A 12,916-nucleotide genomic window follows, 5' to 3' on the forward strand; every position below is an offset into this window, starting at 1 on the left:
GCCCAGCTCCCTCCTCTCCACAACCTCCTTTCAGGGAGTTGTAGAGAGCAATAAGGTCTCCCCTCAGCCTCCTCTTCTCAAGGCTAAACAACCCCAACTTGGTCTTGAAGGCTCTGCAGAGGTAGCATCTTTTTTTCCAAGAAAAAAAATGATGTTCGGTTCTGGGCCCCTCGCTACAAGAAGGATGTTGAGGCTCTGGAGCGAGTCCAGAGAAGAGCAACAAAGCTGGTGAAGGGGCTGGAGATGAAGTCTTATGAGGAGCGTCTGACTGAGTGGGGGTTGTTGAGCCTTGAGGAAATTTGGCTTGCACAGCGCCTTCTCTGGCTCTTCAATCCTTAAAAGTCCTCAGCAGCAGGACAGGACAGCATCAGCTGCTTAGCAGGTAGAGGTAAAGCTACTGTGGTCAGTCACGCTTTTAGGAGTAAAACATCCTTAAATATATATATATACACATATATGTATGTAACGGTTGGTCTGCAGGACAGAGCATTATGCTGGAAAGAAGAGCCATGCAGTTTATCAAAAGACTTACTAAACACTCTGTTCATACAAAACATTTTATGAAGGCAGGCTGCAAATGTTGGGGTTGTTCAGCCTGGAGAAGAGAAGGCTGCAGCTACCAGGAGAAGGAAAAAAAGTGATTCTTGTATCCTTGGGCTTTTTTTAATTGAAGCAACTTCCACTCATTATTTTACAAGAGAAAAATACAAAGAAAAAGATAACAAAAAGAGAAATTACAAAAAAAGAAGGAAAATCCCATGAATGTAGAAACATACAAATCAGTGTTCAGTTCTGTGCAGTTATAGGAGATTTAAACTTACACTGTGATGCTATAATTGCATCACTGTGCCAACATGATTCTGAAATACTGAAGACTCTTCTGTTGCTAAAAATGAGTTGTTGAAATGGCTGACCTGAATGCTAATATTGTTCTTACATAAATGAAAATTAAATTCAAATACCAATTATTTTTGAGAAACACTATTAAAATACTAAGAGAGAAGGGGAGAATCAGTAGCGCAGCCCCACTTTGAGCTTCTAATGCCATTAGTAACTAACATTGCTGATTTCAGATCTTTTCATCCACACGAGACCTGTGCTGCAATAGCTTAAGCTTCTAGGGAACTGTCTTTCAAACAGCTTCTCTGATAGTTTGACGGTAATTAATCACAGAGTCGTAGAATGGTTTGGGTTGGAAAGGACCTTAAAGGTCATCCAGTTTCAACCCCTCTGCCATGGGCAGGGACACCCTGCCATGGACTAACCCTGATGGACTAGGCCTGGTGTACTTGGAACACTTATTTTCTTTCCAGTGTGGGCTGACAATTAGCATCCTTGCATTCCTTTATTTAAGAGTTGACCTATTTCATGATTTCCTTTTCAAATGTCTAGTGCTGCTGGCAGCAGGGCCTCTTGGTGCCACTTATTGTTCTTCTCATCTCCAGCAGCTGGAACGCCGCTACCAGGGTGTTACAGTGATATGACGTTTGTAAAGTCATCATTCAACCTCATTTCTGAGTGTGGAACGAGGTGCTGACAGCTGGTGGCACAGAACCAAAAGCCACCAGCATCCTACTGCCCTGCCTGGGATCAGCACTCGTTGCTCCACTTCTGAGACGCACTGCCCTGACCTCTGGACCTGCTCACCCACTGGCGTGTCTCATTGCGGCTACTCAGTCCATCTTACCCCATTCCCGGGGCCAGTGCTGTGCTCCGTGTGGACCCTGCCATCTGTCTCCCCCTCCCTGTGCCCACGAAGGGTCTCGGCAGCCAGCAGCATGTCTGTTGTGTGCAGGAAGTTTGGGGACGAGTACCAGGCGGTGGGCCCAGCTCGCAGTGGCACCCGCAGAGAGCGGCAGCGCTTCGTGGACAAGAACGGGCGCTGCAACGTGCAACATGGAAACCTGGGTGGGGAGAGCAGCCGCTACCTCTCTGATCTCTTCACCACACTGGTGGACCTCAAGTGGCGCTGGAACCTGCTTATTTTTCTTCTGACCTACACAATTGCCTGGTTGGTCATGGCTTCGATGTGGTGGGGCATTGCCTACCTGCGAGGGGACCTGCACCAGCCACATGATGACGCCTACAGCCCGTGCGTGGCCAATGTGTACAACTTTCCCTCTGCCTTCCTCTTTTTCATAGAGACTGAGGCCACTATTGGCTATGGGCACCGCTACATTACCGAGCGCTGCCCTGAGGGCATCGTGCTCTTCCTCTTCCAGTCATTACTGGGCTCCATCGTCGATGCATTCCTCATCGGCTGCATGTTCATCAAGATGTCCCAGCCCAAGAAGCGAGCCGAGACCCTCATGTTCAGCCGTGCTGCAGTTATCTCACAGCGGGATGGCAAGCTCTGCCTCATGTTCCGTGTCGGCAACCTCCGCAACAGCCACATGGTGTCTGCCCAGATCCGCTGCAAGCTCATCAAGGTGAGGTCTGGCACAGTGGTGAGTGGGATGAGGTGCTGGGCTTGTGGTGGGCTGTGCATGCTAAGAGCAATCATGTGCCCATACTGCAAGGGGCTTCCCCTGTGCAGCTCCTTTTGGTAGGATCTGGCAGCTGCCCCGTCCCTTGGTCTGTGAGTGAGAGGATGTGTCCAGGGTGGTGTGAAAGGCTTTGGGAAAATATGCATCATGCCCATGCCTTGTCCTCAGGCTGCTTTGCAATGGCAAATATAAGCTATGGACACAGGGAAGTTTAAAAAGGAACGTTTGTGAACAAGCTGCCCCCTCAGTCCTCTTTAGGAGGTGTTGTAATGATTTCCCTTCTCTTTTTGTAAATCCTTCTCAGTTTGTCGAGTTTCCCCTCAAACTCGACACGCTGTTCCCGCAGTCAGAGCAGCAGTTCTGACAGCCTGTGGATTTACAGCAGCAGCTTTGGAGTAGTTTTGTGTGTCCTGTAAACTCATGGTGAATGTATTAGAACTCGCTTACCGTTTATTTTTAGCAAGTTCTGTCTTTTCATGATTCGTGCTCTTTCCGCTGTGCTTCATGCAGTGCTGTTGACAGCTGATCTCGCCATGCTTCTGCAACTGATTAGATACCTAGAACATTTTTACTTGTGTCAGGGTGAAGGAATGTGAAGGAATATGTCTTATCACACTTTGGTACTTGAGATAGTTGTATTTAGTAGTGCACATAGCGTTTCAGTGGGTCCATTGGAGCCCTGAGGATTTACCTTTGCGAGAAAAGTACACCTTTGGAGCAGCTCATCTAGACCTTTGGATTCTCCATCTCTGGCCACATTTAAAATTAAAGCCGGTGCATTTCTAAGTAATTGTGCCTTTGTTTAAGCATGTGTTAACCTGCAGAATTTATTTGGCTTTGTGTTATGTGGGTGATCAACATACAGAATCACAAGTGTTTCTTCCAAACCTGTTGCTGACGGTGTAGAGTCCTCTGCCCTGTTTTGTGATCCTTTGAGTAAACTATCAATATCCAACAAACATTGCTGGCTAGGACATATTATGGCCGTTAAGCTGTTTTTATTTGAGTTAATTTCTTTTTATTTCACAAGTAAGTTTATTCTAAAAATTCTTCATACCCTTCATAAACCAGTCCTTTGTGTAAGATACCAAATACCTCAAATGCAATGTTTTGCTTTCTTCTAGATCTGTTACCTCTAGTCATCCTTGTTAGATTTGTTCACTATTGAGTGGATTTGATTGAAGACTTCCAGAGAGAAAACTGGTTTGTAGATGGAATAGCTCTAAAGTCATTCAGGCAGCAAGCTGTGCAAATACGCACATCTTTGTCGGGGTAATTGTATTTGATAAAACTTGGAGGAAATTGAAGTTTAGATATTGGTTCAAACATCTCATGTTAAGCCTTGGAGCAAAGATGCTGCCAATGGATTTGTGCAGCCGCTGAAAGAACAGTAGCCAGGCAACAAAAGCAGCAGCACAGTTCTGCATGTTCCCTCGGGAAAAGAGAAAGGATGTTTTTGCAGGGGTTTGATTCCACCTTTGCCTACAAGAGACTGTCATGATTGCTTTGTAGTAGTGGGTTTGATTGCTTTTATAACACTGTCTTTTATCTTTCCAGGCACAAATAATCCATGAGAATGCTTTTACAAGCAATGGGCTGATATTTTCCCTAACCCCCATAGTGAAGAAACTGACTCTTGTGTAAAGGAGAACTTGGTTGCTTAGACAGGAACAGCACATAAATGAAATAATGATTTGTATTTGTTAAGGAGCTGGACTCTACTGGCTACCTAAGTGGTGATATAATTACCAATATACACCAGGCAGTCAAAAATTCAGCATTTTTAAGATGCAGGTGAAGTGGAAAGACAATCTGAAGGTACACTAGTTGCTTAGAGATTTTTTTTTAAAGACAAAGACTTATAAAAAGAATGATCAGATCTAAGTCAACAGCAAAAACTGCCAGCTTTCGCTTGCTCTCAGGACTAATGGATGGAGTTTCCAAGCAGTGGAATCAATATACTTGACAATACCAACACAACACAGTTGAAGCTGTTTGGTAACTACAGAATAATCTACCATTTAGAATCAGTAGTTGGCTTCTTAAAGAGTTAAGTGCTTTCCAATCGAGCAATAAGCAGGAAAGAATTCTAAATGGGCTTTGCAAAGCTTCTGATTTTAATGGACAGTTTCCACCAGAGACCTTTAAAGCAACCAGCTGAGGAGCTGCGTGGCCAACAGATGTAATTTTAATTATAGCCTGAATACCGGGAACATTTGGGCGAGACCCTATGGGATAGGGGAAGCTATCATAGCAATATTTTTATTGGACTTGTGAAGTAACATACAAAAACAACAAAACATAAATTCAGGCAGTGAATTAAAATGTGCCTGGCTTGTAGGTCTTGTTCTCATTGACAGAAACTTTTGTCGCAGGAGGTTCAAGGTGGACATCCATTATATATGCACTGGATCAGGTTGCTCAAAGCCCCATGCAACCTGGCCTTGAACACCTCCATGGGACAACCACAATTTCTCTGTAGTAACCTTATAAAGTAGCCTTTTAATATTTAGCATTGCATTTATCTCCAGTATGAAGACCACAGACCTAATCTATTGGTGATAATATCATGAAAAAGACAAGTTTCAACTTCCTTGTGTTGCTTTTTATGTTTTGTCTCACACGGTGATGACTAAATCATCTTTTCATCTTTAGTCCCGACAGACACCGGAGGGAGAATTTCTGCCACTAGACCAGTGTGAACTGGATGTTGGATTTGGAACTGGAGCTGACCAACTGTTTTTAGTTTCTCCATTAACCATCTGTCATGAAATTAACTCAAAGAGCCCCTTTTTTTGCCTCTCACAAAGATCATTAAGAAGTGAGCAATTTGAAATAGTTGTCATCCTTGAAGGAATCGTTGAGACTACTGGTAAGATTGATTAGAATATGTAGTATTTTAATATAAGATTTAGAATAATATGCATCCTTTAATTTTCAGTCCAGATATTTTAGCAAGGCTGCTGTTAATCCTTTCCAGATGCTAATCCTGGATGCTCCATATGCTGCAGAGCTTCTGTGGCTTTTCCCAGCCAACAGGAGACCTCCCTTCCCTGTAGGGCTCTACATTACCGATACTCAAAATGGCCAATACATCTGCAAGACAAACCCTGCCACTTTGAGTATGGCACATAGAGGAGCACAACACTTTAATAGACCCCTGTTCTTAGTACCACCACTCTGCAAGAACATTGAACTTTAAAAGTTGCCAGTGCTGCAAAATCACTTTCAGCTTGCATTAAATTGAATGCAAACTAACAAATCCAGTTTCACTGTATAAATGCAGACCACATGGTCACAAAGATTGTAGGAACATGTGGTTATCGGCATCTATGAGCAAGTCTTTTGGGGTTTTGAACCACTTCTGTCCACTGGGACAGAAGAGACTTTCACATCAAGTGTGGCAATCTTTAGATCCCCATAGAAGCCTCTTCTCAGCTCACAACTGAGCCATGTGTCTTAGGTAAGTATGCATTTATAACAATGCTTAATGCAATTAGGTAACTGGGTGTCACAAGGGAAACATTTTCCACTTGTCTGAGAATTACTGTAGTGGTAACCGGAGAGCAGAAGAGAGTTTGGCCTTACTGGCTGCTAATTCTGCCTCTGAAGAGTACCGTGACAGGAAGTCTTAAAGTTCTGCTCACTTGGGTTATTTACATTATCATCAATACTATTGTGCTGAGATTGTAACAGATTTGTTGGCTTGCTTAGCACACATCGTAACTCTCAGTTCACACATTAAATGCTGCCAACTATATATGTCTGCACTAAGTGGAACAATTTCTTCTACAAGCTTTACAGCGGTACCTGTGTCTTCACATGGAAGGCATCTGCAGTCTCCACACAGCTTTTGTCTTGATGTATTATTGGGAGAAAAGGTAGCCTAGCCTATAGAAGGAATGGAAGATTAAATTTTTCACTTAGCTTTGGCTCCTCCAACACCCAGTCTTTGCCAGAGGATTCTGTAAGCATCTGCCAAGCAACAGTTCTTTCTCCCATGGTGGCTTCCAAGAAACAGTTTTACTTAGAAACTGTAAGATCGTTGTTCCAAGCAAGCTAATACTGTCTTCATTTTATGTTTTGCTTTTATCAAAAACTGTTTGCTTAGTGTGAGTCTGCAATATTTAACCCAATATTTGCATACAAACTTAGTCAATTAGTCAGAGGCACCCCATTGATTGTCAGGAGATTGACTAGGAACAATCACTCCATTTTGTAATCTATAAATGCGTTATTTTAAAGGCTATAATTGATTTTGACCCTTCAGATTTTCCTTGTGTTTTTTGTTCCATATGCCAGTCTGCTCGCTCTCATTAGAATGTCACACTTTTCTTCCGTAGGAATGACATGTCAAGCTAGGACCTCATATACAGAAGATGAAGTTCTGTGGGGTCACAGATTCCTCCCAGTAATGTCCCTAGAAGATGGCTTTTTCCGTGTCGATTATTCTCAGTTTCATGCTACATTTGAAGTCCCCACTCCTCCTTACAGTGTTAAAGAGCAAGAAGAAAACCTGTCCTTATCGTCTCCGTTGATTAGTCCTGTCGATAATAACAAAACCAGAAGAGAGCAGGTTTGTTCATTTGACTGTATTGATATTACAGGAGAGAAAAACAAGCTCCCTGTTAAACTTCAGAAGATTAGCTCAAGAAAGGAAGACCTTCCAACAATAGCCCTGAAGATGAGTTCCAGTAATGCAGAGAAGACTTGCAGTACTGGAGACCTCTTGAAAATTCAAGAAATAAGTCCCATCTTTGGTGATGACAAGATACAGCTGAACACCTTAAAAATAAATACTAAGGCATTGACTCAGTCTACCAGCAATCTCGAGTTACAGAAGAAACCTTCAAGTATGCGCACTCTAGAGATGAAATTGGAAGATAATTTGCCTGCCAAACTGCGAAAAATGAACTCCGATCGCCTCTCTTAAGAGCCAAAGCAACAGGAGTTATTGCTGATAAACTGTTTTTGAGACTCCTGACCTGAAAGAGTTGTCATACAGTAAAGTTATCATTTGGTTTTGCCACTTTTCAGGAAGAACGATCCTTTTTGTATAATTGTTCTGTACCAATCCAACGTAGGTAGCATAATAGGACTTTGTCGTGCCAAAGATATGTCTGTCCTGATCATGTTTATCGGTGTGCTCGTTGCAAGTTCTACGTTGTCTTCCATCTATGCAGATGCTTTTTCACAAAGCAAAGACCAGATCCTTAGTTGCAAAGTGAAATGTCCAGAGGCAACCTCAATGATTCTGTGATTCTGTTCTGCTGTCCATCTCAATCTGTGAAAGAGGGTTGGGTTTTTTTCCGGTTGGTAGTGAGAAAGCATAATCAGAACTTGCTGTTTTGTAAAATGGGTTATGTTGGGTAGCTCAGCACCCAGGGTGCTTATCGCTAGGAGAGCACTCCCCAACAAAAGGGTCAGATTCTACTTTTGTTATCTGGACAGAATGCATTCAAATTTAGAAGGGGGTGCTGTGGTTGGATCTAATTGGCATCGACAGAGAGGTAGACTGGTAAATCCAAGCCAGGGATGACTTGGCTTGCGTAAATCACTATTTCTTGCTTTTGATCTTTCTCCTGCCTGCGGTGTGAAACTGGAAAGTTATATTTTGCACAGGGGTAGAATTTCTTTTTTGTTGTTCTTGTTTGTTCTCAACATGAATTTCAACATGATCAGTGTGCTGAAATCTGTATTTTCATTTATTAAATGTATTAATATGGGATATTTAGATGACAGCGTGAAGTCTTGATGGATGGTGACTCTCCTCACTCTTCAGAGAAGCCACTATTAGTATAAAATAAAATTACATCCACCTTTGGTTTTGAACATCCTTGCAAGTCAGTCAAGCTTAGAGTGCATTTCTAATAGACACAGAAACCGTTAGAGAAAAGACTTTCTATCTGCTTTTCTGAACAGTTCTGTGAAAGGCTGTTCTGCACATTATGCAACTGTCAGACATGTAAGGCAGGAGCATTCTGTGCTGTGTATTCTGGATCATGCTCCTAAGCTATTTTCAGTTGTCCCAGTTCTGGGCTGCTCCTGTTGCGGCAGAGCAGATGTTGTCGTGGTCTCCTGAGACATTCCTGTAGACCAGTCTCAGCGCTGAGCTGAATCTTCACGCTCTAAATATATTATATGAGAGCTCACAAACCTTATGGTGGGGTTCTGTGGTGAACCTGTGACATAAGCCACTGTTGAAGTTCTCTGGGAACCCTATGTTGACTGTTCTACTGTGTGGAGGAAGAAGATCTCTTCAACATGCGTCTCCCGTAACAGTATGAGCATTACTCCTTTAGGAGTTTATTTGTTGAGGTGAGATATTGGGAAGAAATGTTTTCCTGTGAGGGTTGTGAGGTGATTGGTAGTCAATTGACTCTAATAGGCTCACTTGGATGCCTGGAAGAGTTCACTGAGTCATGATTGCGTCATGTAGCAGGGAAATATTTTCACTGTTTGTACCTGTGCTACTTAAAACCACACTTCGGTGCGATTTGGTTTAAGTGCATTTTCTGGTCCAGGTATTTTTTTCCTTTTTAGCCCTAACTTATTTCTAAAGGTAAAGTACTTACTGTAAGGACAGCTTCCATTGTATGGAGAATGTGTTCTTGGAGGGGTTCAGGAGAAGGACAGAGACCACTTTCTGCCAGAAATTCAGTCTTTGTGTGTCAGCTTTTGTTTGGAGAGTAGTTGCCTGCTTAAGCTAAGTGAGATTTAATGGATCTGAACAGCTCTCTTAAACATAACCTCATCCCTCAGAAGTGTCTGCAGCTACAGATGAATGTTAAAAAGCAGCATTGTTCCATCTGGGTCTGTCTGTGAGTCTGGAGGTGCCAATGGTACAGGGAATCTGACCAAAATCTCTGCGTTTTTATCGGGGAAGGCGTTACTGAAAGCATGATTTACACTTCTGGGACTAAAAAGACCAGCAGCAGAGTTGGGGGGGTTTGGGTTGGAAGCCCAGCCAGTCCCACCCCTTTGCCATGGTTCAGGGGCACCTCCCACTGGATCAGGGTGCTTAAAGCTGCATCCAACCTGGCCTTGAACCCCTCCCGGGGTGGGGCAGCCACAGCCTCCCTGGACAACCTGTTCCAGGGCCTCCCCCCCCCTCACCGTGAAGAAATTCCTCCTTATGTCTAGCATAAATCTGCCCCTCGTCCTGTCACCACAGGCCTTTGAGAACAGTCCCTCCACAGCTTTCTTGTGGCCTGTCTCAGGTGCTGGAAGGTCGCTCCAAGGTCTCCTCGGAGCTTTCTTTTCTCCAGGCTGAACCACCCCAACTCTCTCAGCCTGTCCTCACGCAGCAGCAGCTCCAGCCCCTCTGATCATCTTCGTGGCCTCCTCTGGACCTGTTCCCACAGCTGCGACTCCAGAACTGGACACAGGACTCCAGAGGAGGTCTCACGAGAGGATGGTTTCTTTCCGTGGTGCTGTGTTTGAAGGGTTCTTTCAGCGATGCTCCGTTTACTGCTGCTACAGGTGATTCAGAGACTTGTCAACCACGGAAAATGGTGAAACCACCCTCCATGCTGCGTGTCCCCCGCTCGCTGCTGCCCCCTGGTGGCGAACGAGCGGCGCCGCAGCTTGAGTGGCGGCCCCGCTCGCTGCTGCCTCCCGGTGGCCAGAGCCGATACTGCAGCCCGCGGCGCTGCCGGAGCGGGGCCCGCGGGGAGCCCGGGGCTGGAGCGTCTCCTGAAGGAAAACAGGCTGAGGGAGCCGGGGGTGTTCAGCCTGGAGAAGAGAAGGCTCCGGGGACGCCCTAGACCAGCTTCCAGGGCTGAAAGGGGCCCCAGGAAAGCTGGGGAAGGGCTATGGATCAGGGAGTGCAGGGAGAGGATGAGGGGGAGCGGGTTGAAGGTAAAAGAGGGGAGATTGAGATGAGATCTTAGGAAGAAATGTTCTCCTGTGAGGGTGGGGAGGCCCTGGCCCAGGCTGCCCAGAGCAGGGGTGGCTGCCCCATCCCTGGAGGGGTTCGAGGCCAGGTTGGATGGGGCTTGGAGCCCCTGATCCAGTGGGAGGTGTCCCTGCCCGTGGCAGGGGTGGGACTGGATGGGCTTTGAGCTCCCTTCCAGCCCCAACCAGCCCAGGAAGGCTTCTCCGCTGGCCAAAGCTTCAGGAGGGTTTGTTTAGCCCCAGCAGCTATAGCAACAAGCCCTGCTGCAGCCCTGCCCGAGCCATGGAGCTGGGGGCTGCAGGGGCCTGGGGGGACACCCCAGCAGGGACCTACCGCATCCCACACCAGGTAAGCCCTGGACACGAGCTCTGTCTCTGGATTTATGGGCCAGTCAGGGCTCGCAAAGGAAGGGTGGGGAAAACTGGATGAGGTGGGAGGAAAGAGGGGATGGGACTGGGGTTTCAAGTGGGAACTGGGGCAGCAAAGCTGCTCTTTGCAAAGCGTCTCCCTGCTTGCTGCAGGCTCTGGCAAGGCCATTTCTGCACACGGATGCATCCCCAGGGGTTGGGACTGGCCAGGTGTGCAATTCACCCGGGCTTGCAGAGCTGCATCCCTGGAAACGGGGTGGGGGTCACTGCAAGTCACCTCCTCCACTGAGGCTCTCGTGCCCGCTCCCCCTGGGGCCAGCGGCGCTCTCCTCCCTGCCACCACCTCCGCTCCCCTCTCCTTGCTGGCTGCCACCCTAATAGGGTACTAAATTAAACAAAAAATGGGAGATCCCTGGAGTTTTCCTTTCCCTCCTGCCTTTCAGATCAAACCTGAGCAATCTCCTTATGGGGCTGTGCTGGTGCCCCAGCAGCCAGTGATGATTCTCCAGCAACTTCCCGGGACTTCTGCTGCCTTGGCCCCCGCTGCTGGACCCCCACACATCCGAGAAGGTGTGTGATGGTAGATATAAAAATCAGCGTTAAAACCAGCTTCTAAGCTGCCTCCTGTGTGATGTGGTGCAAAGTGGAGCTGACCTTGGTGTGGTGCCACTCCCAGGACAGTCTCTGCTGCCCGGTGCCAAGCTGCTGAGCACTACCAGGACCACAGCGATCTTCCTCGGAATGGGTGGGAAGCCTGATGCCTCCAGTGCCCTTAATCTCCTTTTGTGAGCAGCCTTCAGCAAGCCAGACCAGATATTTAATCATGTTTGCACATAAGAAAAGGCTGAAATATGGTTGTTTTAAAGCATTGGCCAAGCAAAATAATTTTTAAGTGCCACATAGGCCTTCCAAATGGGAGCGGGGGGCAGTTTGATTTAGCTCCCACCACTTAGGCACAGAGACAAGCCTTGGTGTCACCCCACCCTAGGCATTTATCCCATGGCTGCATTTCTTGTGCCCTTGCTCTCATCTCTCTCTGACACAGACCCCCTTACTTTCTGGCAGATTTAATTGAGTTGATGATGATTCAAAACTCCCAAATGCACCAGATGATGATGAACAGCCTGGCCGCGTCAGCACTGACGTCCTTTGGGTTCGGGCCATCACCAGCTGCTGCACAGGTAAGGGTCAGGGATGCTGGATGGGCAGCTGCCTTGCTCACAGCCAGTGGGCATCTCTAGGTGCACCCAGTGCCCACCAGTTCACCATGCTGGCTAAGACTGGACCCTGCCTGTCGTATCTCAGTGGTCAGATCAAACGGGCTCTGCCTGGCACCAGTTTGAGGTCCCATCTGTGGGGCTGCCATCTCCCCGTATCTCCATCAGCTGGGTTCCCTGTGGCCTTGTGTGGTGCTTTGCATGGGATTGAGCCCACGCAGCCAGATCCTGGGAGAGCCGCGCTGTGCTGGCAGCACTGCAGCCAAGTGCAGCTCCTTGGGGACCCCCGCGCTGGTGCTTTGGGGAGCAGCACCCCATGGAGACAGCTACCAAAAGGGCTCTAGCACAACCTTGCCTTTTGTTCCTCCCTGCAGGTGACGGCAATGCCTTTGCAGACCGGAGAGGAAGAGGAGACTGTGGTTTTCCACCATCACTACATCCCCTACCCTGGTCCTACTCCCATCCTAGTGTGGCCAGTCCCGATGCAGGATCAGGGGCCGGTGGCCGTGCGGCACCTGAGCACAGGCTCATTAGCCGAGGATGAGGAGGTGTAAGTAACCAGGGGGCTGCTTTGTGGCGCCCAGCGTGGTGTCCTCGCAGCCCCCGCAGCCCAGGCTGGGACACGAGGGGCAACACAAGGCCAGGACTGACTCTTGTCCTTGCTCCTCTCCAGCAGGGCAGTGCCCCCACCACCCCCACCCAGCGCCACGGGGACCGTGGGAGCCAACGTCCTGCCGGCATCAGGTAAGGAGACATTCTTCACCTGTCCCTCAGTGGGGAACATCTTGCCCTTGAACATGCATCAACCTCCCCGTGTATCCCTTGCACATCTTCCAGGTCCCCTTTTCTCTCTGCAGAGTACTACGATGCGGTGGAGGGGAGGCTGTGAGCATCATCCTTCCCAAGATTCTCTCTCCTGTGTGTCCCAACCATAGACCCCAGAAGATC

The 12,916-nt window shown here is 47.3% G+C and overlaps 2 protein-coding genes across 2 annotated transcripts; both read left to right on the top strand.

The window, feature by feature from the left end:
• The first annotated feature begins 1,165 nt into the window (after positions 1 to 1,165).
• LOC138731108 (G protein-activated inward rectifier potassium channel 1-like) lies at positions 1,166 to 8,309 on the top strand. Its single transcript, XM_069876822.1, has 3 exons — positions 1,166 to 2,429; positions 5,142 to 5,358; positions 6,830 to 8,309. The coding sequence occupies exons 1-3, from the start codon at positions 1,779 to 1,781 to the stop codon at positions 7,417 to 7,419; spliced, it is 1,458 nt and encodes a 485-aa protein (XP_069732923.1). The 5' UTR covers positions 1,166 to 1,778; the 3' UTR covers positions 7,420 to 8,309.
• Positions 8,310 to 11,142: 2,833 nt separating this feature from the next.
• Positions 11,143 to 12,857, top strand: LOC138730997 (proline-rich protein 29-like). The gene is made up of 5 exons (XM_069876686.1): positions 11,143 to 11,321; positions 11,817 to 11,932; positions 12,343 to 12,518; positions 12,642 to 12,712; positions 12,826 to 12,857. The coding sequence occupies exons 1-5, from the start codon at positions 11,153 to 11,155 to the stop codon at positions 12,855 to 12,857; spliced, it is 564 nt and encodes a 187-aa protein (XP_069732787.1). The 5' UTR covers positions 11,143 to 11,152.
• Positions 12,858 to 12,916: the final 59 nt, after the last annotated feature.

The sequence above is a fragment of the Phaenicophaeus curvirostris genome, chromosome 26 (assembly GCF_032191515.1).
Source record: "Phaenicophaeus curvirostris isolate KB17595 chromosome 26, BPBGC_Pcur_1.0, whole genome shotgun sequence".
In the NCBI taxonomy this organism is placed as follows: Eukaryota; Metazoa; Chordata; class Aves; order Cuculiformes; family Cuculidae; genus Phaenicophaeus; species Phaenicophaeus curvirostris.

Excerpts from the sequence above, each read along its gene's own strand:
- LOC138731108 (XM_069876822.1), top strand. The coding sequence starts at position 1,779 with ATGTCTGTTGTGTGCAGGAAGTTTGGGGACGAGTACCAGGCGGTGGGC. Across the intron at positions 2,430-5,141 it reads TCCGCTGCAAGCTCATCAAG|TCCCGACAGACACCGGAGGG; the intron begins GTGAGGTCTGGC and ends TTTCATCTTTAG. Across the intron at positions 5,359-6,829 it reads AGGAATCGTTGAGACTACTG|GAATGACATGTCAAGCTAGG; the intron begins GTAAGATTGATT and ends TTTCTTCCGTAG.
- LOC138730997 (XM_069876686.1), top strand. The coding sequence starts at position 11,153 with ATGGGAGATCCCTGGAGTTTTCCTTTCCCTCCTGCCTTTCAGATCAAA. Across the intron at positions 12,519-12,641 it reads TTAGCCGAGGATGAGGAGGT|CAGGGCAGTGCCCCCACCAC; the intron begins GTAAGTAACCAG and ends GCTCCTCTCCAG. Across the intron at positions 12,713-12,825 it reads CAACGTCCTGCCGGCATCAG|AGTACTACGATGCGGTGGAG; the intron begins GTAAGGAGACAT and ends TTCTCTCTGCAG.